This window comes from Gopherus evgoodei, chromosome 1, assembly GCF_007399415.2.
Source record: "Gopherus evgoodei ecotype Sinaloan lineage chromosome 1, rGopEvg1_v1.p, whole genome shotgun sequence".
In the NCBI taxonomy this organism is placed as follows: Eukaryota; Metazoa; Chordata; order Testudines; family Testudinidae; genus Gopherus; species Gopherus evgoodei.
In genome coordinates, this window is record NC_044322.1 from 202,082,886 (window position 1) to 202,110,295 (window position 27,410).

At 44.9% G+C, this 27,410-nt stretch overlaps 1 protein-coding gene across 26 annotated transcripts in view; it reads left to right on the forward strand.

Moving 5' to 3' along the window:
- ABI3BP (ABI family member 3 binding protein) overlaps nucleotides 1–27,410 on the forward strand; it is a 319,764-nt gene that overhangs the window by 254,019 nt on the left and 38,335 nt on the right. For all 26 annotated transcript variants that reach the window (XM_030582778.1, XM_030582662.1, XM_030582833.1 and 23 more), the window contains 5 exons: nucleotides 8,814–8,897; nucleotides 10,459–10,569; nucleotides 19,758–19,889; nucleotides 21,170–21,238; nucleotides 25,993–26,205. In XM_030582778.1, the coding sequence (XP_030438638.1) occupies nucleotides 8,814–8,897; nucleotides 10,459–10,569; nucleotides 19,758–19,889; nucleotides 21,170–21,238; nucleotides 25,993–26,205 (609 nt within the window). The remainder of the gene's footprint in view (nucleotides 1–8,813; nucleotides 8,898–10,458; nucleotides 10,570–19,757; nucleotides 19,890–21,169; nucleotides 21,239–25,992; nucleotides 26,206–27,410) is intronic.

Sequence of the window (27,410 nt, forward strand, 5' to 3'; positions counted from 1 at the left end):
GGGGTGCTTTTGTTCGATCCCGCATCCACCTCCTTCGGGAGATGGATCGCGGCTCCCGCTTCTTCTACGCCCTGGAGAAAAGGAGGGGGGCCAAGAAGCACGTCACCTGCCTCCTGGCGGAGGACGGCACCCCCCTCACGGATCCGGCGGAGATGTGCCAGAGGGCCAGGGCCTTCTACACCACTCTTTTCTCCCCGGATCCGACCGATCCTAACGCTTGCAGAGTGCTCTGGGACGGGCTCCCGACGGTCAGCACGGGCGACCGGGACCGGCTAGAGCTGCCTCTCACTCTGGCCGAGTTCTCGGAGGCCCTCCGTCACATGCCCACCAATAAATCTCCGGGCTTGGACGGGCTGACCGTGGAGTTCTACCGCGTGTTCTGGGACGTCCTCGGCCCAGACTTGGTCACCGTCTGGGCCGAGGCTTTGCAGAGCGGGGTCCTCCCTCTCTCGTGCAGGCGAGCCGTGCTGGCCTTATTGCCGAAGAGGGGGGACCTCCGCGACTTACGGAATTGGCGTCCCGTCTTGCTCCTCAGCACGGACTACAAAATTGTTGCGAAGGCCATCTCAATGCGGCTAGGGTCCGTGCTGGCGGACGTGGTCCATCCAGACCAGACCTACACCGTCCCGGGCCGCACCATCTTTGATAACTTGTATCTGGTCCGGGACCTTCTGGAATTGGGGTGTAGGGATGGTCTGTCGTTCGCCCTCTTGTCCCTGGATCAGGAGAAGGCGTTCGACCGGATGGATCACGGGTATCTCCTGGGCACTCTGCAAGCGTTCGGCTTCGGACCCCTGTTTGTGGGTTTTCTCCAGGTGCTGTACGCTTCTGCGGAGTGTCTGGTCAGGCTCAACTGGACCCTGACCGAGCCGGTCAGCTTCGGGCGGGGAGTGCGGCAGGGGTGCCCCCTCTCGGGCCAGCTGTACACTCTGGCGATCGAGCCCTTCCTCTGTCTCCTCCGCAAGAGGTTGACGGGGTTGGTGCTTCGGGAGCTGGGGCTGCGGCTGGTCCTGTCGGCATACGCCGACGATGTGCTCCTCGTGGTCCAGGACCCGGGCGACTTGGCGCGGGTGGAGGCTTGCCAGGCTGTGTACTCGGCGGCCTCCTCCGCCCGGGTCAACTGGGTCAAGAGCTCTGGCCTGGTGGTCGGGGACGGGTGGCAGGCGAGCTCTCTCCCACCTGCGCTTCAGGCCATCAGGTGGAGCGCGGGTCCGCTGCTCTATCTCGGCGTTTACCTTTCTGCCACGCATCCGTCTCCGCCGGAGAACTGGCAGGATTTGCAGGGCAGGGTGACGGAGCGGCTCCGGAAATGGACAGGACTACTCCGGTGCCTCTCCCTTCGGGGGAGGGCACTGGTGCTTAATCAACTGGTCATGTCCATGCTCTGGTACCGACTCAACACCCTGGTCCCGGCCCCAGGTTTCCTGGCCAACCTCCGGACTGTGATTCTGGAGTTCTTTTGGCCAGGGACGCACTGGGTCTCTGCAGGGGTCCTCCACCTGCCCCTGGAGGAGGGGGGGCAGGGCCTGAAGTGCTTACGCGCTCAGGTCCATGTCTTCCGCCTCCAGGCCCTGCAGAGGCTCCTGTTTGGTGCGGGTAGTCCGGCGTGGAGCGTATTGGCGCACGCCTTCCTCCGCCGCTTTCGAGGGCTCCGATACGACCGGCAGCTCTTTTACCTCCATCCGAGAGGTCTTCCGCGAGACCTCTCCGGGCTGCCGGTCTTCTACCAAGACCTCCTCCGGACCTGGAAGCTCTTTTCAACGACCAGGTCCGTGGCGGCCACCGTGGGGGTTGACCTCCTCGCGGAGCCCCTGCTACACAATCCCCAGCTTCGTGTGCAGGTGGCGGAGTCCCCCACGGTGTGCCAGAGGTTGGTCTCGGCGGGAGTCACCAGGGTCGGAGACCTCCTGGACTACGACCGGGGAGACTGGCTGGATCCCCTGACGCTCGCTCAGCGCATGGGGCTCTCCAGACCTCGTACTCCCCAGCGCGTACTTCAGGAGGTGAAGGCCGTTTTACTGCCCGCTGCTCAGGCTTACCTCGACCGGGTCCTGCGAGAGGGCACGCCCCGCCCACCCTCCACCCCAGGCCCCGTGGACATTTTTATCGGGCCCCTGCCCCGTGGACCCAATCGGCCCCCTCACCCTTTCACTGCCAGCCGGCTGCATGATCTGCAGCCGGTTTTGTTCCAGACCGCGCCACGGAAACATCTGTACTCGCTCGTGCTCCATACCCTTCACTACCTCACCCTCGCATCCCGCCCCGATACCAAATGGCGGGACCTCCTGCCGCCTCTCGAGGGTGAGGAGCCCCGGTGGGCCAGCTTGTACTCTGCCCTGGTCCCGAGGCCCGCCGGGGATATCAGTTGGAGGCTCCTTCACGGAGCCGTGAGCACGGGCGTGTACTTGGCGCGGTTCACATCTGTCCCTAGCACCTGCCCTTTCTGTGGGGAGAAGGAGACCTTGGCGCACGTTTATTTGGAGTGCGCCAGGTTGAAGCCCCTGTTCCGGCTCCTCCTGAATATTTTCCTGCGTTTTTGGTTGCACTTTTCCCCTCACCTTTTTATCTACACGCTCCCCATCCGTGGCCCCACGAAGTCACGGGATCTCCTTCTCAACCTCCTCTTGGCCCTGGCCAAACTGGCCATCTACAACACCAGGGAGAGGAGGTTGGCCGACGGGATTTCCTGCGACTGTAGGGCCTATTTCCGTTCCTCCGTCTGCTCACGCATCCGGGCTGAGTTCCTCTGGGCGGCGTCCACTGGCTCCCTTGACGCCTTCGAGGAGCAGTGGGCGTTGTCCGGGGTTCTCTGCTCGGTGTCCCCATCGGGTTCCCTTCGTTTAGCCCTATGACCTCACTCCCGATCCTGTTTTTTTCATTAGTTGTCCCCCGTAATTATTTGGTGTCCCAGACCTGTGGGTCTTCCCCTTAGGCTGGGGGAGGCCCTTTAGAAGTGGGCGGGCTTCGCCCGCCCACCCCCGCTGGATGCCAATAGGACCAGTATATTTGCCCTCTACCAAACTCCTGCACACGCCCCGCCCACCCTCCACCCCAGGCCCACCCACCCCCACTGGATGCCAATAGGACCAAACTCCTGCACCCCACTGGCCTGGGTTTGTCACAATATCTAATATAACCAGAAAGTAATGAGCACTCTGAGAACCAGCAGAATGTCAAGAGAGTAACTGTCATAAACAGATAGCTAAGGGTTAATGTCTCTTTCACCTGAAGCACCTGACCAGAGGACCAATCAGGAAACCGGATTTTTTCAACTTTGGGTGGAGGGAAGTTTGTGTCTGAGTCTTTTGTTTGCTGTCTGCCTGCTTTCTCTGAGCTTTGGAGAAGTAGTTCTGTTTTCTAATCTTCTGTTTCTAAGTGTAAGGACAAAGAGATCAGATAGTAAGTTATATGGTTTCTTTTCTTTGGTATTTGCATGAATATAAGTGCTGGAGTGCTTTGATTTGTATTCTTTTTGAATAAGGCTGTTTATTCAATATTCTTTTAAGCAATTGACCCTGTATTTCATCACCTTAATACAGAGAGACCATTTGTATGTATTTTTCTTTCTTTTTATATAAAGCTTTCTTTTAAGACCTGTTGAAGTTTTCTTTACTGGGAAATTTCAGGAAAATTGAGTCTGTACTCACCAGGGAATTGGTGGGAGGAAGAAATCAGGGGGGAGATCTGTGTGTGTGTTGGATTTGCTAGCCTGATTTTGCATTCCCTCTGGGGGAATAGGAAAGTTCTTTTTGTTTCCAGGATTGGGAACAGAGAGGGGGAGGCACTCTGTGTAGTTTCACAGAGCTTGTGTCTGGGTATCTCTCCAGGAGCACCTGGAGGGGGGCGGGAAAAAGGATTATTTCCCTTTGTTGTGAGACTCAAGGGATTTGGGTCTTGGGGTCCCCAGGGAAGGTTTTTCAGGGGGACCAGAGTGCCCCAAAACACTCTAATTTTTTGGGTGGTGGCAGCAAGTACCAGGTCCAAGCTGGTAGCTAAGCTTGGAGGTTTTCATGCTAACCCCCATATTTTGGATGCTAAGGTCCAAATCTGGGACTAAGGTTATAACAGTAACAGATCTACCTTCTGTTTGGGCAACGAACAACAGTTTTCTTTGGAGATATTGTCAGTAAATGTTAGTTTTATTAACCTCAAATATTCAAATTCTGACATTGTGAAGTTGCTTTTTTAGTTCAAACTACCCAGAAACCCACTGGCAGAAGATGAGAAAGCAGGTGAGAACTTGAGGATGGAGACAGGATTTTTCAAGAACTAAACAGGAAAGCCACCCAGTGGAAAGTATGGATATTGGCTGAATAGATCACATCCAGTTGTGCCTTCCAAGTTTTTATTGAAAATTAGGGATGACTAACCAACACTGAGGATCAAATTGTATTTTTATAGTCACTAAATCCTTTTTGGGAGGTAAGGATGGAGGCATGCAGGAATGGGAGTACACAGAAGAATTCTATTTGACTCAGTCACTCTCAGATATAAACATGGTCTATACTTGCAGGGGAAACAAGCCTGAGAACACAAAACCCAGTTCTGGATTTTGAACTTCCTGAAGTTCAGAGTCAATTGGATTCAGGGTTTTGGTTTGAGCCATTTCCAGTTTGTGGATCTGTATGTGACTGAGTGGTAGTGTGACTCAGTGTAGAGAACTGAAGTCAGGTGGGGTCATTCTTAATGAAATACACTGAAGATGAATATATTGTTCTTCTCCTAACTCTACTGGCAGCTGTTCTTCTCTCTCCTCAGAAGAAAGAGTCTCCTCCTACAATTCCTTATGACCTCTGCTCCCACACCCCCATTCCAGTGCCACTGCTTCCTCCACAACAGTTCTCCCTGCTCCTTCAAAAAGTGCTTAAGTGGTACACAGACCTTGTGTTGTCCCTCTGCATAGGGATGAATTTCACCCTAAAGTAGTGGCTAAGTAAAGATTAGACAGTGGAGAAAATTGCAGTGGTTTTTGTTGAGACTAGATTTGTTATTGTTTCATGCATTGTTACCAAACACCATATACATTAGCAGAAGATATTTATAATCATATTAGTTCTTGACAACAAGTGTTATGAAGAAAGGTCTTTTTAGCCTGAAAGCATAGAATTTTATTTTATCCAATAAAATGTTGCATTATCTTTTTATATATATTGTGACAAAGTTGCTCCTTTGCCTTGGTGGGTCCTGTGCTTATTGGCGGATTTGCTCTCCTCAGAGATTCGCGACAGCCCTCGGTTTGGCTGCTTTTGCCAGTGGCTCAAACCTGCCATTCACTCAGCTAACCTCATCACTGGCCAGCTTGGGGAAAGGGAGGAGAACAATCCCCGCAGTCTCTGCTGACCCACCTAGTGGGTCAGGGAACAGGCCAGGGACCTTCCCCTCTGGTGGGACCCATACTCCAGGTCAACTCCTCCTGGATCAAATAGGGAGTTGGAGGTTTAGAGCAAACCCAGGCCTACCCTCTACTCTGGGTTCCAGCTCAGGGCCCTGTGAATAGCAGCTATCTACAGTGTTTCCTGTGACAGCTACAACTCCCTGAGCTACTTCCCCATGGCCTCCTCCCAACACCTTTTTCCTCACCCCAGGACCTTCCTCCTGATGCTTGATGACGCTTGTACTCCTCAGTCCTCCAGCCGTAAGCTTTCTCACTCTCAGCTCCTTGCACACCTCTTGCTCCCAACTCCTCACACACACCTCACTGACTGAAGTGAGGTCAGGTCCTTTTTAAACCAGGTGCCCTGATTAGCCTGCCTGTCCTAATTGATTCTAGTAGCATCTTAATTGGCTCCAGGTGTCTTCATTAGCCTGCCTGCCATAATTGGTTCCAGCAACTTTCTGATTGTTCTGGAACAGCCCATTATCTTACTCAGGGAACAGGGACCTGCTTAATCTGGGGCTAATGTATCTACTTTCGATCAATCTCCTGTAGCCCTCTGGCCTGACCCTGTCACTACATACATAAAAATAGCAGAAGATGCTGTTGAAAGGGAAGTAGCAGTGAGAATGGAGCAAATTAATCTGTGTGGGATGAATCACTCGATAATTGCCCTGTTCCCTCTGAAGCATCTAGCATTTGACCCTGTAAGAAAACAGAATACTAGCCTAGATGGACCATTAGTCTGACTCAGTATGGCTATTTTTATGTTCTCTAGTAAGAATGCCAGATCCATGGCTGGTATAAATCAACATAGTTCCACTGAAGTCAAGTAACCACCATAATTTCTTCTTCTAAATTTAGGGAAAAACTGGGGTGGAATCCTGCTCTGATATATTATTTTGCATTGAAATCATGGAGGTTTGCAGTTTCACATTGGTTTCAGCAAGGAGTCAGCGGAGCTAAGCTGGCTTACACTAGCTGAGGTTGTGCCCCAATCAGAGCTAAGTGCAAAGCATTCTGTTATTAGTGAGCATCATAGGAGAATACAGAGCTGTTAAAGGTACTTTGAAAAGATAATCATTATGAGATATGGGTCCAAATCAGAATCCTGCATCCAAACATCCTCCCACATTTTGAAGCACGCCCAGCTCCAGATTTGAATGTTGTGGCTTGGGCCTGTTTGGTCCCTTTAAGAGGGAGCAGGGTCCAGTATACCTGTGACTGATTAACTTCCTTCTAATTGTGCTTAAAAGGGGGCATCTGAGCCCTAGAAGGGAGGAGAGTGGGAGATCTGGAAAACTGCCTGAGAACAGACTTAAAGGGCAAGTGACAGTTAGGCAGGAGAGACAGGGAAGCTGAAGAGAGCTGAAAGGAATGCAGGGAAGGAGATTGCCAGAGGTGCTAGTCTGATGACTTTACCAAACTGGAGGGCCAATGCAGGGAGGCTGTAAAGGGCTAAAAGGTAAGAGACCAGTGGAGAGGCTAGCCTGTTGACCTTCCTGAGACAGAAAGCCTGTGCTGGAAGTTGAAAAGGGCTGAGGGCTAGGAGGGGCTAGCATGATGATCTTCATGATCTGGATAGCCAGAGCCAGGAGCCTGAAAAGACCTGAGTCATTGCATTGTATTTGGGTAGAAAACTCATGAGACCAGTCATGCTCAGGTGGATGGTCTAGAGACTGGGGCCTTGGAACCCAGGGCAGAAAGGAACTGGGAACAGAGTTCTGGTAAACTCATGGGTGGGTGACCTGAAGTAATGTCCTTGGCAGGGGAATCAAGTCACTGTGTTTTTCTATGTTTCACTGTGGGAACTGGGAGAATGGTTTTCCCACACGTATTCTACAGAATATTGTGTGTGCCATGCATAAATTATGCCCCGGGGTGGGACTTTGAACTGGACAGTGAGTGAGACTGTGCTCTTTTTAAGGCTGGACTGAGGGGAAACTGAAGCAGGTGGGTTTGTCATACCACAGCCTGTCTCTGGAGCAGCTGCTTTATGACAGGTCCCATCTGTAATGATAACTGATGACTTTGGGATCATTTTGGATTGGGTTTCATCACATGCTCAGTAAGACTGTACCTGTCCTGGTTACTGTAGCGCTACAGTGGCCACTCAAGACAGCTGCCATAAGATTGCCTAGAAGACTTAACTGGAACCAGTCTGCTATTGTTCAGCTTGATAAGTAATCAGAAAACGTCTCAGGATTAGTTTTAAGATCAGATCCTGTTTCCACTGAAGCCAGTCAGAGTTTTGCCAGTATTAGGTCCATAAAAGGTGATCAGTGAATAAGAAGTTACTTAAAAAAATTATCCAATTTGTACTGTTGGAATAGTACATCTAACACTTAAACAATCTTAATGATAGCTGTTAAATTTATAAAATCTTTGTTTTTAATGTCATGGACATGTTGGAATTGATTTTGAAATTGATAGTTATTCAACTGTGGTTTTCATTTTCAGATACTGTGCTATATTAATTTAGTTGACTTCTTTGACATGTTATCCAAATTAAGTTTAAGTACACAATGTTCTGAGTCATTTGGAAAGTAAATTGTGATAAAACTTTGTTGTGATTAATTGTTTTTAACATAACATACTGGGCACATTCAGGAGAACTATTCAGATGGATTGTCCAAAAATGTGAAAAAATTGCAGTGAATCTCCTCTATCTCATTTTACCAACATTAGCCATTGTGCAGCCAATGGGATATGTAAATGTACCTTCATCTTGTTAGGGGAATGCATATTAAGATTAGTCTACATGTGTCTTAATTGTCAATATGTAAAACAGTTACTCCAAAAATAGTTATGTACCAAGAATATTTATGTTGATCTTTATAGTGCCATTCAACTTTGTGGTTTTTTTTTAAATCTCTTTACATTACTTGTAAGTAGGGCAGTCCTTTATATAAAAACTGAATTTTACCCACATTTTGCCTTCAGTAGTCCAAATATGGTCTGTGTTTGGTTCAGTGTATCTCCAGTGGTTCCATATTGGGGATGAACAGATAGTCTTTTTAGGAGGAAAAAAGAGCTGACCCCCTACAAGAGTCAGCACATTTAATTTATATATTGAAAAAGGAAACAAGCTTTTTCTCTATCGTGTTGGACCCTAGCTTTTCTTGAGTAACCATGGACTCTCACTGCTGTTACCCAGTCCTTGCTCTCACTATCCCTTTCTACCACTTGTTGCCCCCTTTTTTGCACTGTGTCTAAAATTAAGTTGCCATCTCTTTGGGGCCAGAGCCAATATCTTCTTCCTTGCACTAGAAAGCAACTGGCACATTTTGAGGTTCAATAGGTGTAATAACAATGAATGATAGGTGTATGTTCTGAGAATCATGTTTGTTTTATCTAGAGTTTGAAAAGGAGTTTTTTGTGTGTGTGTTTTGTCATGTATACATTTACTTTATTTCCTTTTATTTTGCATGTGACAAAGAAACAGTTCAGAATTTTACCAACTTTCTCATGGGCTCAAATATATCGCTGGAATCCAATATTACAAGGAAGAAGCCGGAATCTGGTAAGATTAATTATGAAGACCATGTCACAGTTCCTCACAAATTAGGTTAGTGATAAAATTGCCTTTTTAGATGACAAAATCAAAACAAAACATATTATATCTGCTGAAGTAGATAAAATAGGATCTCTCATTTCTCATCAGAAAAATATGTCCTCATGGCTCAGGAGGCTGGTGATAGAATAAAGAAATTTACACTTCTAGATCATCAGCTGGGGACCAAATGTTGTTACCATTTGATGGTTGTTTGGCAAGCTGTGTGATCAAGAAGCCACATTACAAAAACACCATCACAGTTGATACTGATTGGCACTCTTGTTGGATGTCTCAGGAGAGACCCAAGGATGAAATGGGTCTAAATTAGACTAAATTACCATCTAACCCATAAGGATACACACTACAGGCTAAGGTTGAGGACAATTAGAAAGGCAGTACGAGGAAGCCTGCACTTCCTCTGTGTGTACTGTCTCTGTCCAGGGCTGTCAATTTGGCAATTTTCACAAGAATTAAATTCCCATGAAATTTCTATATTTTTTAAAGCATTCATATTGTCAAAATAATAATCATTCTGTTCATGCTTTAATAGAGTTTTTTGTGGCCCACCCAGCAAATTACTTTTTATCTAGCTAATTGTATTCCAATAAGCATATTAGGAATTGCATGCTTTTAATGAAAAGGAATATATACATGGTATCATTCTGCCTTCACTATAAGAACCCATATTAACTGCTACTTTGGCGTTTCTGTTAACTAGCATTTAATCTGGAAAAAAAAAAGCATCTCTTTGAAGCTGTGCATGAATTTTCTTTTATGCTCTTACTGATGTTTTTGAAAGGCTTTTCCTTTTGAATCCTGTCTGATGTTAAAACTTCAAAGAATGTGTGCAAATAAAAGCCTCCTAAATTAATTATAAATTGTGGTGTGTTCATAATCCTGAGATAGAACACTGGCACTTAATTTGCTTGTAAAAAAAGAGAAACAGGGCTTACAAAATCGAGCCATATTGGCCATTCAGTTTAGGGAAGTTTGCACTGCCCATTCTGTACCTGTTCCATAACTAAACTATTTAAGTCTTCCTTAAAATTTGTTAAAAATAAAATAATCATTTAGTATTTTTGGGTGATTCCAGCTTTGTCATGAGCAGAGATGCAAGGTAGTTAAAAAAATACAATATTGATGGGATTTGGGAATAGGACACTTAATTGCAGAATTCCAAATGTTCTCAGCTGGTGGTTATCCTTTGGAAGAAAAAATATCCAGTTGTGCCTACAGGAATGTTCTTCTTGACAAAAGTAACTGTGTACACTAAATGAATCTTTGAAGCATTTGTGTAACCTGTCAAAGAAAGGAGCAGTTCAAATGGACTGTCTTGGCTGTCTTGCTTTGATAAAGGCATAGTTTAATCCTGCAGGCATGCACTTTTCCTGCTCTTCCGAATGCTGAAGCACATGCCATAAAATTTTGTTTGTGAAATCAAAATAAAGCTGTTAGCCCTGTTTCTCTTTCTGATTACATGGTTTGTGGTTAAACAGTTAAACAGTACTGTCTTGTAATATTTATACAGTAGCTACAGCACCCGGCCGTCGGCATCCTCCCTTAGCACCTGCCAAGCCCACACAAGTGCGAAGAAAACCATTGCCTCCAAACACAGTGACTGGTAAACCAGGGAGTGCAGGTATTTCAGCCTTTTCATATTCAGTTTTAATGCTTTTGGTTGCTGTGATGTGCTGAATAGCCTTAACCCCTGTTGAATTGAGCGCAGTCAGAGCATCACAGGGTCAGGTCCATTTTTGTTAGCTAAGGCAAGTTCTGCAAGGTTCCCACTTGAATTTCCTTGGATATCTGTTTTATGCATACAAAGGCTGGATCTGATGAAGCACAGGCTGAATGTGGCTTGCACTTAAGCTACCCTCCTGAGATGAGCATGTCTAATGCTCTTTTGCCTTCACACACCAGTCCAGTTCCTTCTCTAACCAGATTTCAGTATAATCAGTCCTACTGGTGCAGCTGAAAGCATAATGGAGTGATGCAAGTTAAGTCAATATTTCCTTTTAAAAGCTTTACAGTAGATAATTTTATGACCAATAATAGCATTTACAGTTATCACATGCATGCCTCAGAAAGAGGTAATAAAACATCATGCCTCAGGATATATCTGTAACTGATTATCTGTAAGAATCAAGAAGGGAAAAATGGTGTCCAACATATGCAGCATTACAGAATTTTCAGGGGAATTCGACCCATAAAAAAATCAGGGTTGAGATTTGCAAAGCAGTTCAGTGGATTAACCACACATCTTCTACTGAAAATTAATGAAAAGTGTGTGGCTAAATCCTCTGCTCTGCTTTGAAAATTGCAGCTCAGTTGTTTACTACTATTACTGGAGGCAGGAAATCAGACTCATAAGACAGATTGTCTGTTCTAGTATTAATAATACTTTTGTGATTCCAGTATTCCTGTTGATATAAAAAGAACAGGAGTACTTGTGGCACCTTAGAGACTAACAAATGTATCTGAGCATAAGCTTTTGTGGGCTAAAATCCACTTCATCGGATGCATGCAATGGAAAATACAGTAGGAAGATATATATATATACACAGAGGACATGAAAAAATAGGCGTTGCCATACTAACTATAATAAGGGTAATCAGTTAAGGTGGGCTATTATCAGCAGGAGTAAAAAAAAACATTTGTAGTGATAAAATATAAAGTCAGACAAAATATGAGGATAGTTACTGAACTTTATATAACTACTTCCAAGCAAAACTGTACTTCATGATTTATTATTCTAAAAGAATAGTAATACAGGCGAGTCTCATCTTACGCTGGGGTTACGTTCTGCTGTCAGCGCATAAAGCAAAAATCGCGTATAATCAAAATTACATTGAGTGTAATGACGGGTGGAATCGCCCACCCTACAGGTACAGTAAAATTGTTGTGGGTTTTTTTGCCGACCGCGCAAAGCTGAATTCGTGCATGTTAAATGCGCGTAAGATGAAACTCACCTGTACTATGCATTATTAGACAATCTTGAGCCTGCATCCAATAACTGTATTGCAATTCTCTAATTCTGTTTAGACCAAACTGCAGAAATACTTCTTATGTTAAACTGTAGCATATATCACAAATCTATGCATTTTCTAAAAGTTTGATTTTATTGAAATAAAATCCATTACTATGGACAACATTAGATTTAGTTCTGTGGTTTTGTGACTTACTGCAAAATTGTGTTAAATGAAAACCTGGGTTATGTTTGTAATAGGTCACTGGTTTATAAATAAAAGAGAGAAATTAAGAATAGCCAAGCCTCATTGTTATTTCCAGGGTCTGATGTATTGATACATGCATATTACTTTTTGTGTGGCTGTAACTACTCATGAGTGTGAAAGGCTGCTAGGTCTGACCAGAGGCAGGCAAATGTGATGCAAATGTATCCCAGTCAGATCTTCTAATTCACCTCAGTTTTGGCTTCTGATGTTAATTCTAGGATAGAGATTGTCAGTTGTGCAAGCTGGTGTGCGCCAGGCACTGTATTCAGCAGAGGGACTCACTTTGTGGAGTCATTAACCAGTTTGCCCCATGTATTGAAATGTTGGTATTGCGTCAAACTATTGCATTACCTGTTTCTCCTCTTACCACACACAAGAACAAATGCACATGAAATGTTGTGGGCCTGTTTTCCCCCTTGACATGACAGTAGTTCCAGGTGTGAGTTAATGCTGTTAGTTGATTAATATATTTTTAAATTTATGTTGTAACTGGAACATATTGGGGCAGTTTCATCCTTGGTGTGATTCCATTGATTTAATGGACTCAGACCAGGGATGAATTGGGTCCAGGTTCTGCTCATTGTTACACTAGTGCAGTGGTCCCCAAACTGTGGGGTGTGCCCTCCTGGCGGGAGGCAACAGAGGAACATTCGTGGACCACATGGTGGGGCCCTGGCCAGCCCCCACAAGGGGCGCAGGGAGGGAGCACCACCCAGCCTCACTCTGCGCTCAACCCAGCTCCATCCCCATACACAGCTCCAATCCACCCTATGCTCCACCCCCAGCCCAACTCTTCCCTCATTCCCTCTCTGCCTCCAGCCCCAGCTCCTCCACCATCCCTTCAGCCCAAGCTCCTCTGCTGAGGAAACCTTGATTGTGCAGTAATGGAGGAGAGTACAGATAGATTCCATTGCTGGTAAGTGGGGGCATGACAGGGAAAGTTTGGGCACCAATGAACTAGTGTAAATCTGGAGAGACTTCTCTCATATCCAAGAATTACTTCACATTTGCACTTTTCTTCATTCTATCTCTGATAGATCTACCAGTGTTTCATATTTTCATCCTCTTTTCCCACAACTTAAGGGCCAGTTTACATATTAGCTAGTAACTATCATAGAATCCTGGACTTTAAAGACAAAATAAACCAATTAGCTCATCCAGGCCATCTCTCAGGGCCAGGATTTTCTTTCATCATACATTTCCTAATGTTTTTTCCAGTTTAGTTTTCAGTGTCCCAAATCATGAAGCTTCTACCAATTCTCTTCAGAGATTATTCCACAGCCTTAATTAATTATGCATAGATTTTTCCCTTCCATAATTTTGTCCCATAGTTCTTTCTTGTACCACCATTGGAAATTCTTATTAGTAACATATTATATACAAGCTGAGTATTATGGGAGGAGTTATTGCTTAGCCATTCAAAATCTCCAGAAAGGAAGTAAAAGATTTCTATAAACATCCTGAAATTTGATGGCAAGAATGAAAGCCTTACTGGAATTTCCATTTCTGTCCTTATGTCTGATTGACCAAAGCCACTGTCTGTTTGGAATCGATGTTCTTGTGTATCATACAGAGCTGGGCAAATAACAGATATTTTGCAATTCAGAAAAATAAAAAATTGTGTTTCAGATCAAATTGAAATTTTTTTATTTAATTTTTGGCAAATTGAAAAGTCAAAGTCAATTTTGTTTTGGGTTGAATGAAGAGTTAGGTTTCTATTTAGAGCATTTTTTTAATGTGTGTTGTCCCTGCCTGCAGGTATATGGGATCTTGGGAAGCAATTACCACACAGGTGGGGTGCCTATTAATTTCTTTATTAAAGAGAAAAGGAAGTGGTGGGAATTTAACAATGAAATGCAATGGGATGGGGTGTATAAGGTGTTTACAATAGACAATGATGGGGGGGTTCTTATTGAACAGTGTAGGGAGTTTTAACAGTGGGGTACAGTAAGTGGGGTTCAGCACAATGGGATACAGTATAGTCAATAAGCAACTTAACTTTATATAGGAACAACTCTAGATACAGTGTGGAATGCAAAACGTACCCAAAAGAAAATGCAAAATAAAATGGTAGCTTCTATATAAAAATGATATACAAAGTATATTAGAGAAATGGCCGCAACTAATGGGGTGTTATAACCACAAGTAAAATGTGAGTCACAGTGAAATAATACAATATGGGTGATAAGTGAAATTATGCAATGTAGAAAATTACTGACTTAATTTGTGAGGCTGTGATAGCAAGAGTGTACCTAAAAGCTGGGTCAAGAAACAGGAGGAGGGAGGGGAGGGAGTGATTAGTGGTATCTGACGAGAGGAGAGTGCAGCTGCAAGCAGCGAGAGACTCTGAAGCCCAGAGCAGCAGTCTTCAGGAGCCTGCGGGCTGGAGGTACGGGAGACAAGAGCAGCTGGAGCACACTTAAGCGGAGTCTGGGAGCAGCAAGAGGGGAGGGCACTCAACATGTAAGCGATGGGAAGGCACGTGGAGAATGGGGGAGACGGCTGAGGGAAGAAACAGGTTGCAGCAACAGAGAGCACTTCAGGGAAGTTGCGGAGCAGCGGAGTGAAGACAAAGGGAGCAGTGTGATGGTGATCTTCGGTAGGGGAGGGGCAGCGGAGGAGCGGGGCACGAACACAGGGGATACAGGGAGAGGCAGCAGAGAGGTGTAAAGAAGGGCTAGAGGGACACCCAAAAAAAAAAGGAAAGAAGCGGCAAAGGGTTTGGGAATTTACACAAGGGGGGGAGCAGCAAGGGGTTACAACAGGGAGACACGGAGAAGTGCACAGACGGGGAGATTGGAGCGGGGGAAAAACAGACACAGGAAAGTTCAGGGAGAGATTGGGACAGCGGGAAGACGAATTCAAGCAGTAAAAACCTTATCTATCCTCTAACTTAATCAAACTTATATAAATTACAAGCAGCTTATACAAAGTAATAAAACAGGTACAGAATACAACTAGGCAATGGCTTTTTTAAATCTATCTTAATCAACGACTAGGCAAAACAACAAATATCACAATTCTAAGCAAACTATAACAAGCAACTATACAGAGCAACAAAACAGCAAACTATAACAAGGCAGGTGAAACTTACAAGCTCTACGATCTTAGCAAACTATGACTTATTAAACTAAAAAACAAAACCTACGGTGCACCTTATGCTATGGGGAAGTTACAGAGGGCAGAATGGTATGTGCCCAGGATACAGCTCCCAAGGAAGCCAAGGGATGGTGGCTGCAGCAGTGGATACAGCTGAAAGCAGGGAGCAGAGCTTAGCAGCGCACAAGCTTATTTTTAGCAGCAAAGCGCCGTGGAGTTTGAGAGGTTTTAAGACACAGACCAAGGTTTAGCTTGAGTCTGTGTGCTAGGGAAACAGAGCCAGCAGCTAAAGTAATAAAATAAAAGTATGGAAAGTTTCACAGAGGGCTTCTTACCAGTCCCCAAGGCAGCAGCAAAGGCAGAAGCAGCAGCAACATCAGAAGAAGCAAGGAGGGCTCGGTACCGTCTCGATAATCAGGAGATCTCTCAGGCAGCAATTCGTTCTTCGTGGGGGGGGTTAAAAACCGGGGGTATGCTCAAAAATAAAACGAGAGTGGAGAAAGGACCCCCCAAAACCCCTGGCTGATCAGACCAGGCAGCAATGCAGGAACCTTTCTGATGTTTGTTTCAAAAATGTCTGTTTTTAATGGCAAACTTAGGCAGTTTCCCACCAGTAATCCTGATAGGCTCCCTCTGTCACAAGGGAGGAGGCACAGGAAAAAAACTGCAGGTGAGTACAGAGACATGCCTGGGCAGAGTTCTGTGCAATAGGTGACTCAAAAGCACATGAGGCCTATGACTCATGCCCAGGATCTTAAAAACACAATAGGTCTTGCAGCTCTGGATATTGCCTGCCCTACACCAAGCCCAGGTTCAACAAGATGATAACAGGACTAACCCTTTGAACAGGGCAGTGGTCCCACTTAGCACGCAGCACAAGTGGCCATCCCTTTGAGAAGGGCAATGGCTCTTGTTAAACAACTTAAGGGGCCCTCCCTTTGAGAAGGGCAGTGGCCCTGGTAAACAACTTAACAGGCAGGGAGGGGTGGCCACAGGAGGAGAACAAAAACAAAATGGAGTATGGGGACAGCTGTAAGAAACAAAATGGAGTAGAGGATAGCTGTAACAGACGTGTGTGTGACAGGATCCCTGGGGTGCAGCCTGGGACTGTGGGACCGCTTTGCCCCCTTAACTTTCTCCAGCCTGGGCTGTCTCTCACAATGCCTTGCTAGTGATCAGCAGCAAACCTCTCCAGGTGCTGCTATAACTCAGCACAACTGCATATGGAGACCCCACACCCAGCTATATTGCATGAATACTCCCAGAGCCACTCATGAACCACACAGGAAAAGACATCAGAGACAAATCCCTCCAGCTCCCAGCACTGTACCTCAGGAATATACCATTTTACCCTGCTCAGGATGGGCAATGCAAATTTATTAATTGACTCACCACTTCATCAATGGAAAGTGGATATACACCAGCCTTTGCAAAACCTGAGCAGATTTACCACACATTTCATAAAAACTCACTGGTAAAGATCAACAGTTGCACAAATTTATTGACTATAAAAGGTAGATTTTAAGTGATAGGCAAAAAGTCAGAGTTAGTTACCAAAAGAAATAAAATATAAACACGCAGTATAAACTCTCAACCCCATAAGACTGGGCAACAACTAGACTAAACAGTTTTTCTCACCGCACTGGAAATTGCAGTCCATAGTAAACAGATTTCATCCTTAAAATCTGGGCCAGTCCCCTCAGTTGGAGTCTTCAGTCTCCTTCTCAGTGTCTTTTTTTCCTTGCAGTATAGGTAGGGGCAGGAAAAAAGGCACAGCATATGGCCACTGTGTCTGTTTTATAAGCTCAGTCCCATGTGCTTGGGGAACACAAGTCCAAGCATGTCTGGGTGCATTGCCTAGTCTCCAGGCAAGGTTGAACAATTCCCCCGGTGAGGCCTCATGCAGGTGAGTCATTGCATTGTAGCTCCCTTGCTGGACAATATTTGTTGATGGATGGATTGATACCCTGCTCAAGTGCTGGTTACTTTCCTTGCTGTTGCCTCTGGGAAGCTAATATCTGGCTGATTACAGCATGTTTTATTGACAACCATACAACACAATTCTCATAACTTCATATGCATTAATGATATACATATATGGATAGAGAAATGACTTTTAGTAGATCATAACCTTTCCCCTGATACCTTACCAGGCATGCTTTATATGTAAGATCACGATTATATAAAAATGAGGATTATGGGGGCTCCAAGATGCTCCCCCAAGGTATAGAATGTTACCGTGTGTTTATAAAATTATAGAAAGTTTTGAAATGAAATCATTTTGAACCAAAAAAAGTGAAATGTTTCTTTTGGGGGGATTTTTTTTTTTGTTTTTACTGTAAATTTGGCAAAATTGATATGAATTTGCAAAATGTTTCAATGTTGGAAAATCTGCATTTATCAACAAAAAAATGTTTGGTGTGAAAAATATTGAGACACTATCTCTAGTGTCATGATAAGCAGGCAGCAGGCTTAAATTATATAGTATTTGAACTCTTTGAGATTTGCCATGCAATATTTGTTAAAAAATATCTGACCTTTTTCAAATGTAATTTTGGACTTCTACTTACTTTTTGAAAACAAACTACAGTAGAACTGCAGAGTTACAAACACCTCGGAAATGGAGGTTGTTCATAACTCTGAAATGTTCATAACTCTGAACAAAACGTTATGGTTGTTCTTTCAAAAGTTTACAGCTGAACATTGACTTAATACAGATTTGAAACTTTACTGTGCAGAAGAAAAATGTTGTTCCTCCCCTTTTTTTTTGTAGTTTATGTTTAGCACAGTACTGTATTGCCTTTTGGGGGTATGGGGAGCGGGGGTCTCTGCTGCTGCATGGTTGCATATTTCTGATTCCAAATGAGGTGTGTGGTTGACTGGTCAGGTTGTAATTCTGGTGTTTGTACCTCTGACGTTCTACTGTAGAAATATTTTGCCGCAAACCATCCACCTCTTCACCTAATAGTTGTCTTCATCATTTAATTGATACCAGGTAGGGTGCCCAGACGTCCCGATTTTATCGGGACTGTCCCGATATTTGCTTGTTTGTCCCGCATCTCGACCGATGTTCGGCAGGGACACGGGACAAACAGGAAATTTTGCGCTCCGCTCCAGCACACAGGCGGAGCCCGGAGGGGCTCTTGTCTTGCCCTGACTCTGCCTCTTCCTTCCCTCATTGGATCTCTCCCCAAATCCCTGCCCCCACCCTACCCCCTCACTGCCCCATTGGATCCTGAGCCGGGCCTGGGGAGGAGACGCCCCTCCGTGTGCAGCAGCCTGGGCATCCCTAAGTTGTACATGGGCCATGACTAGGGCCAGGAGCGCAGTGAGGAGACTGCTCCAGCCCTGTAGCCTGTGGGGCAGTGCGATGGGTTTGGTGGCAGCGTGGAGCAGGCAGGGGCCAGGTCAGCGGCGCGGGGGCATGGGCCGGAGACACGGTGGGGCGGAGAGGGACTGCGGGGGGGAGTGTCCCAGGCGGGGTGGAGCGGAGCAGCCCCTGTTGCTGCGGGGCCGGGGCAATGGAGACTGGGCTGGGAGCTGCAGGAGGGGCCCGGTCGAGCGCAGCGGCAGGAGGGCGGGGCAGTACCCGCAGGGGCAGCCCTGGATCTGGCCTGGGGAACCAGCTCCCTGTATTTGCCCATGGGTGGGGATGGGGGGGCAGCAACTGCCCTCATGGGGACTCTGATGGGGCTTCACCTCCTGCCATGTGTGCGCTGCCCCATAGGGCGGGCTGTAGGGAAACCCCACCTGGGGCGGAGGCAGCAGCAGCCCTGTTCATTCCCCTGAGGGACCCAAGCAGGACGGGGGGGCTGGGGCATGCTGCTTCCACTCTGGGGCTGCCCGCGGGATTGCACCAGCTGGACACCTTCCCCTACGGGGGGAGGTGGAGACGAGGCGAGCTGGTGCCGGGGTGGGGAAGCTGCAGCGGCCTTTTATTTTTTTTCCTCCACCGCCCCCCACTCCTCTCCGCATCCCGATATTTCAGTTTTGTCATCTGGTCACCCTAATACCAGGAGAGAATAAAAACAATATCCTATGATCTAAAATAATTAAAATGTCAAGTAATTTAGTCATTTATTTTCAATGGAGAATAATAGCGCTACTCATCAACGCCTTCTCAAGATCGATATTGCTTACTATAAAAAAGAATCTGTCCAGCCCGGAATAAAACCAGCCTACCCAGCTATAGATTGTACAAAATGTTGGGCAGAACTAATGAAAGTCATGTTGTTTGTCTTGAATGGATTTAGAACTGCCCTAGGAAGTACTGTAACAAACTTTTTAGGGTTCCATTGTTCAGCTCTATAAATTCAGCTGTATTGCTGGTTGTCTCTGTTTACATCCATAATCCTTCTTCATACTATGGACTTGGTAATGTGCCCACCATGTTGAGTATGCAAGTGAAAGGAAATTAAAAACAGTATTATAGTGGAAGAGTCCAAGTCTCAGTTACTGAATTTAGCTCTCTCATCATGTACCTTCTTCCACATAGGAATTGCCTTGAAGTCACGAGCTCCACCTTCTCCCACGACTATTGTAGCTAAATCTACTGGACCAACCATATCTCTGAAGATGGAAACGCCAAGAAAGAAGCCAACAGTTTCTGCTTCTCCAGAGGACTACGGTAAGCATGTTAGGAGCAGGTTTGTTTTATCTTTGTTTATTTTTATCTAAAGTTCATGGAGCTCCTGTATTAAAGTTCCATGCAATTCAGCTACTTGATTGTATCAGTCACTTAAATTTTTGTTGCATCCTTTCCCCAAACACTTGTGTTTATGTTATCTATTTAATATAAGATCTCACTTACACCACTTCTGCACTAGTGTAACTCCATTGAATTCAACTGACTTACTCCTGATTTGCATCTATGTGAGATCAGAATAAGACCCTTTGTCTTCTGAGAAGTCTGTACATGCCTCACACACTTTTGATACTACAGAGGCCACTTGAACTGTGTTGAGGAACCACAAGATGTATATATCCACCTAGTTACTCTGATAATCCAGCCCCCCTGCATATAAGAAGTAATATGAGATGGGTACAAGCCACTAGATCTGGTTTTTAAACTCATCTGAGTTTGGAAAAATAAGACCTGCTTCACTTGGAAAGTTGTATAAAGCACTAGTGTAGGCTGAAATAATTTAGAGACCTGAGATTAAAAAGAGACAGATGCAGAGTGCTTTTCTTAATTTTATATAATTTAATATAAAATATTTATTCAAATCTCTTCAGATTTATCAGGCTGAAATATACCTTTGAATGATTTCCCACTTGTGATTGCCATGGTGCCATATACTTTGATGGAAGCAGGGTCGGCATCTAAGTGCAGAATTTCGTCCATTTTGTTTGCCATAATTAATATTTAATTATGAAATATTAACTTCATGGGTCCTATTTTGCTTTTTCATGTACTTCCACTGGCTTCCAGTATACTTGCACTTCACTTTTATTGATTTTAATGGGAGTTGCATGCTGGGAAGACAGAATTTGGCCCCTGTTTGCCATTTTGATTGTGGAAGCTCTACTGAATCAATGTAATAGTCTAATGTGCTTATGGAGTAATTGGTAGAGACCATGAGTTAAAAGGTGGAGAGTCAATGTGATGCAAAAAGATGCTTTGTTGGAGCTTTAAAGAGGAGTGTGGATATTCTGCATGGGCTGGATTCAACAGCAATAATGAGCTCATCATTTGGGTGATGATTATCCTGGTTTTGGCAGAGAAGCTAGGCTTTTATCTTCCACCACAGCCAAGTTCAGCTGACTACTAGGAGAAAGCAAAAATGACAGCAACCATGCACCACAGAGAGGTAATTTAGAATGGCAGATGAAATATGAGGTGTTGTCATTTTTATATTGTAACTTGATGCTTTTCTGAGAATTTTATTGTGACTGTGTCTTCCTCAGTTAATACAACTGTCTTCAGCTCGAATCCTACATCAGAGACTGATTCTCTGGGCAAACAACGGTTCACAGGTATGACTGTAATGGCTACATTCCTTGATTATTAAGTCAGTTTTCATATATTTCCCCATCTATATATATCTGTAGAGTGTTGGACTTATCAGTAGTGCACCTCCTCATGACCAGGAATGGTGTAGCAGTTCTCTCCCACTCTGGCATTCCTTGCCAGTAGCCACTCTGGTCCTTTGGTGATCCATCTCTTCCCGTGATTTGGCTCTTCAGCCAGGTGATGATTTAAGTTCACCTCTTCTACGGTGTAACGGAGCAGAATTCACCCCTGTGGCGCCTCCTGCTGGTCGTCCAGGGAATTAGCATCTCCAGCCTCTGGAGTACCCTCTGCAGGCCGGTGTCCCACTTCCTGCTGGGCCTGAGTCCCTCCTGGACCCCAGTGCCCCTTTCAGGTCAGGGTGCTGCCTCCTGGTAGTATCCCCACAGATCTGGGTCTCCCCTCGCCGGGGAACCCCCACTCTCTATCCCCACCTCACCTCAGTCTATGGCTACTGCCAGTCTCAATCTAGCCCCTGTTCACTGGGGCGGACTGCAATGTAAATTCCACTCATCACTGGCAAGTGGGGGTTGGACCTGGTGCTTCTGCCTGCCCTTGAGCTGCCCTCTGCAAACGCAGTACTTTTATTTGGCTTTTAACAAGGGCCTGCAGCCTTTGGGATTTCTAGGCCAGTGCTCCGGTCTTCCCCCAGCCCTGCTCCAGTCTTGGTACCCTGCTTAGCTCCTAGCAGCCAGGCCCATCCCTCTCCACATCTAGAGAGAGAATATCTGTGTGCTCCTGGCCCACTGCCCTCTTATAAGGGCCATCTGGGCCCTGATTGGGGTGTGGCCACATCTGTGGCTGGTCCCCCAGTCAGCCGAGGATTGCTGCTTTTCCTAGCAGCAGCCCTCTCGCAGTCCCAGCCCTCTCCCAGGGCTGATTTCAAGCCCTTCAGGGCAGCAGCAGGTGGCCACCCTGCTACATATGGTAACAGAACAGTCGAGCAATTTATCAGGTCTTCAGACACAACTCTGGGTCCCATAGTTGTCGCTTCCTTTTCTCAGGACTTTCCATCATCCCTCCCCCCTTCTCTGGCTTAATGTTTGCTCAGCAGTGGCTGGTAAGGGAACCTGGGCTGTCCCGCTACACCACGTTCTAGCTCAGTGACCCTGTAACTGGCAGTAAGGAATCCTCTGTCCAACTCTTTGCTGGTCTTTCCTTGGACTTCTTCCTTTCTCAGGCCTTCAGCCCCGCAACAGTCTGGGCTCACCCTTCTTTCAGGGCCAGAATCCCCCTCACCGAAATCCCAAAGTAAAAGTAGAAACTTAAACACCATTCTGCCCTCCTCTGGCTCTTTCCACTCTTTGATCCCAGGCCAGGTCTACAGTAGGATTTATAGGTGGATTACCAATGCTGGCAGGAGAATCCTTCCCATCAGCGTAGGTCATGTCTAACCTCAAGCGGTACAGCTGTGCCGCTGTAGTGTTCTAAGTGTAGACAAGCCACCAGAGAATAACTTCAGAGTACCTACCTGTTTCCTTGCAACCCTATTCTACCACAGCTTCCCGTCTTTATACTAACGCCCATCTCCTCCCCCATCAGTAATTGGTAGAGCCCTGCACGGATACAAATTTATGTCCGTGGATATAAATCAGTATCCACTGAACCTCAGGGCTCTCCCAGGAACTGCAACAGCGAAAGGAGCAGAAGGTGGGGCTACTGCTCCCAGGAGCCAGCACCCCATGCTGGCAGCCCCGCCGGCATGGTTGTACCACCCGCAGCCCCGCCCCCATCCCTTCCACATAGCTGTCTGCATCTCCTGTCTGGGGGCGTGTGCGCTGCTTGAACACAAGAGCATGACCAGGGACAGCTGTCGGTGAGCCTGGTGGCTGGGAGTGGTTCAGCCATGCTGGAGCTGTCAGCGCGGGACGTTGGATCCTGACAGCAGTAGCCCCACCTTCTGCTCCTTTCACCACTGCGGTTTCTGGAAGCGCCCTGCGGTTCCACGAATACCGATTTATATCTGCATCCGCGGGTACAAATTTGTATCCACACAAGGTTCTGGTAACTGGGACTGACCTACCCTCCAGATGGAGCAAAGTACCTTAATTGAGCTCTCGAGCTCCAGTTAACACTTATCCATACCAGTGTGTGGTACACAACCCATCACAATACCCTGTTTAGTTCCTGCTATTTTTTCAGTTACGTTTTGGTGGCAGATGGAAGGACTTCAGTGTAGACTACCTAATCATTCTTGACTGCAGGACAGGAAACAAATCTGCCAGAAACCACTTGCCAGCAATTGTGCTAATGCATGCTGTTCATATTCTATTAAAATCATAATGGAATATCCTAATATGCCTTGCAAGCCCACCCATACAGGCTTTTACTATTTATTACCACTATGCCTCAAGGCAAGCTTTACCCTATGGATTACTCGCCCTACCAAGTATTACAGGGCAAACCCATTCTTACAGATAATCCCCACTGCTGCCAGTGTGCCTGATCATAAAAACTATGCTGTGAAGAAAATATATCAGTCACTGTAATTGTCTTTTAAACCAATTGAGCATTTTCTTTCAAACAGAGAGGCACTATCAAGTATTGAAAAGAAACCTGAAGCACGGAAGTGCAGAGTTACAGTAATAGCTCCCATCTCCTCAGAGGAAGAATTTACTCCCCCAGACTAATCCTGCCTCTTTCCAGTCTATGCATAGAAACTGTTGCATGTGCAATTAAAGCCATATTGATACTCTTATCTCTCTAACCTAATAAAGATTTCCATTTAAGGCTAATACACTCTTTATCACCTTCACTAATCTTCTTTTATAATGTCACTACAGAATGCAAAACTCTTGCCTTTTAAGGATGGTTTCAGGGCTTGATCTTGCACCATTGAAATCAATGGAAATTTTCACTTGACTTCAGAAATGGCAGCATCAGGCAGATAATGAGTGCAAGGCCCTGCATTAAACTTGTTACCCTTTTTATGAAAATGAGACAATGATTGTTATATATTATAGTTGCATCTGGAAGCTGCAAACAAAATCATAGGACCATAAAAATATAGGAATGGAAGGGACCTTGAGAGGTCATCAAATCCAACCCAGTACGCTGAGGCAGGACCAAGTAAACCTACCATCCTTGACAAATGTTTGTCCCACCTGTTCTTAATAACCTCCAAAACTGGAAATTCCACAAATTCCCTTGGTAACTTATATCACAGTTTGACTAACCTCATAGTAAGAAAGTTTTGCCTAATGTCTAACCTAAATCTCCCTTGTTACAGATTAAGCCAATTGCTGCTACTTCTGTCTTCAGTGGATATAAAGAACAATTGATCACTATCTTCTTTGTAACATCCTTTGCCATATTTGAAGACTCTTATTAGCTTCCCCTTCGGTCTTCTTTTCTCAACACTAAACATGCCCAGTTTTAACTTTCCTCATAGGTCAGGTTTTCTTAAACTTTTATCATTTCTCTTCTGGGCTTCAATTTGTCCATACTTAAAATGTGGTGCCCAGAACAGGACACAGTACTCCAGCTGAAGCATCACCAGATCCAACTAGAACAAGACAGTTACCTCCCATGTCTTACATATGACTCTTCCATTAATACACCCCAAAATGCTATTAGCCTTTTTCAGAGCTCCATCACATTGTTGACTCGTATTCAATTTGTGATCTACGATTGTCCACAGATCCTTTTTGGCAGTACTACTGCCTAGCTAGTTAGTCCCCATTTTGTAGTTGTTCATTTGATTTTTCTTTCCTAAGTGCAGTACTTTGCACTTGTCTTTATTGAATTTCATCTTGATGAGTTCAGGGCAATTCTCCAATTTGTCAAGGTTGTTTGAATTCTAATCCTTTCCTCCAAAGTGCCTGCAACCCCTCCCAGCTTGGTGTCATTCACAGATTTTATAAGCATATTCTCCACTCCCTTATCCAAGTTATTGATGAAAATATTGAATAGTACCAAACCCAGAATAGACCTCTGTAGGACTCCACTAGAGACAACCTCCCAGTTTGATAACAAACCATTATTAGCTACTCTTTGAATATGAGTTTTCAACCAGGTTCTTCATCTAGACCACATATCCCAAGTTTTCTTATGAGAATGTCATGTGGGATTGCATCAAAAGCCTGACTAAAATCAAGATGTATCATGTCTACAGCTTCCCCTCTTTCCCCATCATGCACTAGAGCAGTAACCCTGTCAGAGAAGGAAGTTAAGTGGGTGTGGCAAGATTTATTCTTGACAAATCCTTGTTACAGCAGGGCTTCATTCTTCTAGACACTGTAAAAATAGATAACCAAAGTCAGTCCTTGTCCCAGTTTGTGATAGAAACAAATTCACGTATTCAGAATATTTAGCTGTGCCTTTACCCTATTGACTCCTATGTAACATTGTCCCTGTAGTTTTGTGTGCCCACTGCCATCATCACTTGTGCGAATGAGAAATGGGTGAAATGAGCACAGGCTCCAGGTGTACAAAAATCACACCAACATGGATGTTTATTATTCTGTCTCTCACACGTAGGCATTAGAGAAGATAAATTACAAAAAATGGGAAAATAATAGTTAAAACATACTAACAGAATACAATGGGCACACAAAGTGTAGATGTGACCATCACAGAAAGGTATTTATGTTAGATTTTGGACATGATTTGTCAGGCAGGATTTCCTACTTCATGCACTTAAATAAGTTTTGTCTTGTTTTAAGTGTAGCTGCATTCCGCTGTCCTACCTAGCACTAACTGGGTGATGCTTTTCTCCTAGGCCCTCACGTCAAGTACATACCAAAAAATGATAGTGAGCCATGTTCTATTACAAGGACTCTCAAATACTTCCAAGAACAGAAGGTCAGAGAACAGGAAAATGTTACTAGCCCTCCACAAAATCCTCCTTCCAACCTCACTGTGGTGACAGTCGAGGGTTGTCCAAGCTTTGTCATACTGAACTGGACAAAACCGGAAAATGACACCGTTACCTGTAAGTTTAATTTCAGTTATCATCTACTACTTCAATATATAACACTGTATGCTCATTTTTACTTTGTTTGTCATTGTTTTGTGTCCACAGATGAAAGTATCATTTAGATAAAGGGAGCCTGACTCTTCACTGCCTAGCATCTTGTATAAGTGTTGACAATTGCAGAAGGTGGGTGTAAAATGCTATCAAATCAGAACTGTGGAGTTCTGCAGACTCACTGTGTACTGATGTCAGTGACTACACAAGATGCAAGACAATGTAGAATCAGGCCTATACAAGATGCGTCTTCCCATTATTTATTTCTGCCTCCTCGATGCACTGTAGGTAAGTGGATTCTCTACAGTCTGGTAGGGTCTAATAATGGTAATTCAGGTGTTTGACAATAAAAGGGAAAAGCAAGTTATTTAACACTTATGTACAGCACAGTATTGTAGGTGTGCATAGCATTTTACAGCAATAATACAGACATGTTTCTTCTCTACAGGAGTTTACAGTCTAAGGACCTAATCCACCAAAGCCTTATGACTAACCAATAAAGTTGATGGGCTTCTATTCAGAGTAAAAAGCATCACACCTCAGAGTAGATACTTACAGGATCATCAGGCCCTACAATAGTTATATCTTTCCTTTGGAAATCTGTAACCCAAGTCAGATTTTTAGATTGAAAAATAATGAGGATAACTTAGCATTCATGTTCATCTTCCCATAAAAAAACAATGTATTTCATTAGTCTAATGGATGATCTTGCCTATTGTCATTATTGCTAAGTGAAGGACTCCCTTAGCCTTGATGTACTCGCAAGTTTACTGTGGACCCTTAGTCATACTCATTTTACAGATCTGTATAACTAGAGGCAAATTCAGTCTTTTCTTTCAAGAGGAACACATGTAATGATATAAAATAGTCTGCAGTCTGGTGTTTGGGAAAGAGGTGAGAGGCCTGCCCTCCTTCTAAAGTTAATATATATCTAGATATAGATATGTAACACCTCTACCCTGATATAAAGCTGTCCTTGGGAGCCAAAAAATATTAGATGAAACCGCGTTATATCGAACTTGCTTTGATCCGCCAGAGTGTGCAGCCCCGCCCCCACAGAGCGCTGCTTTACTGTGTTACAGCTGAATTCATGTTATGTCGGGTCGCATTATATCGGGGTAGAGGTGTAAAAAGCTTATATCATATAACATAAAGCTAATATATATATT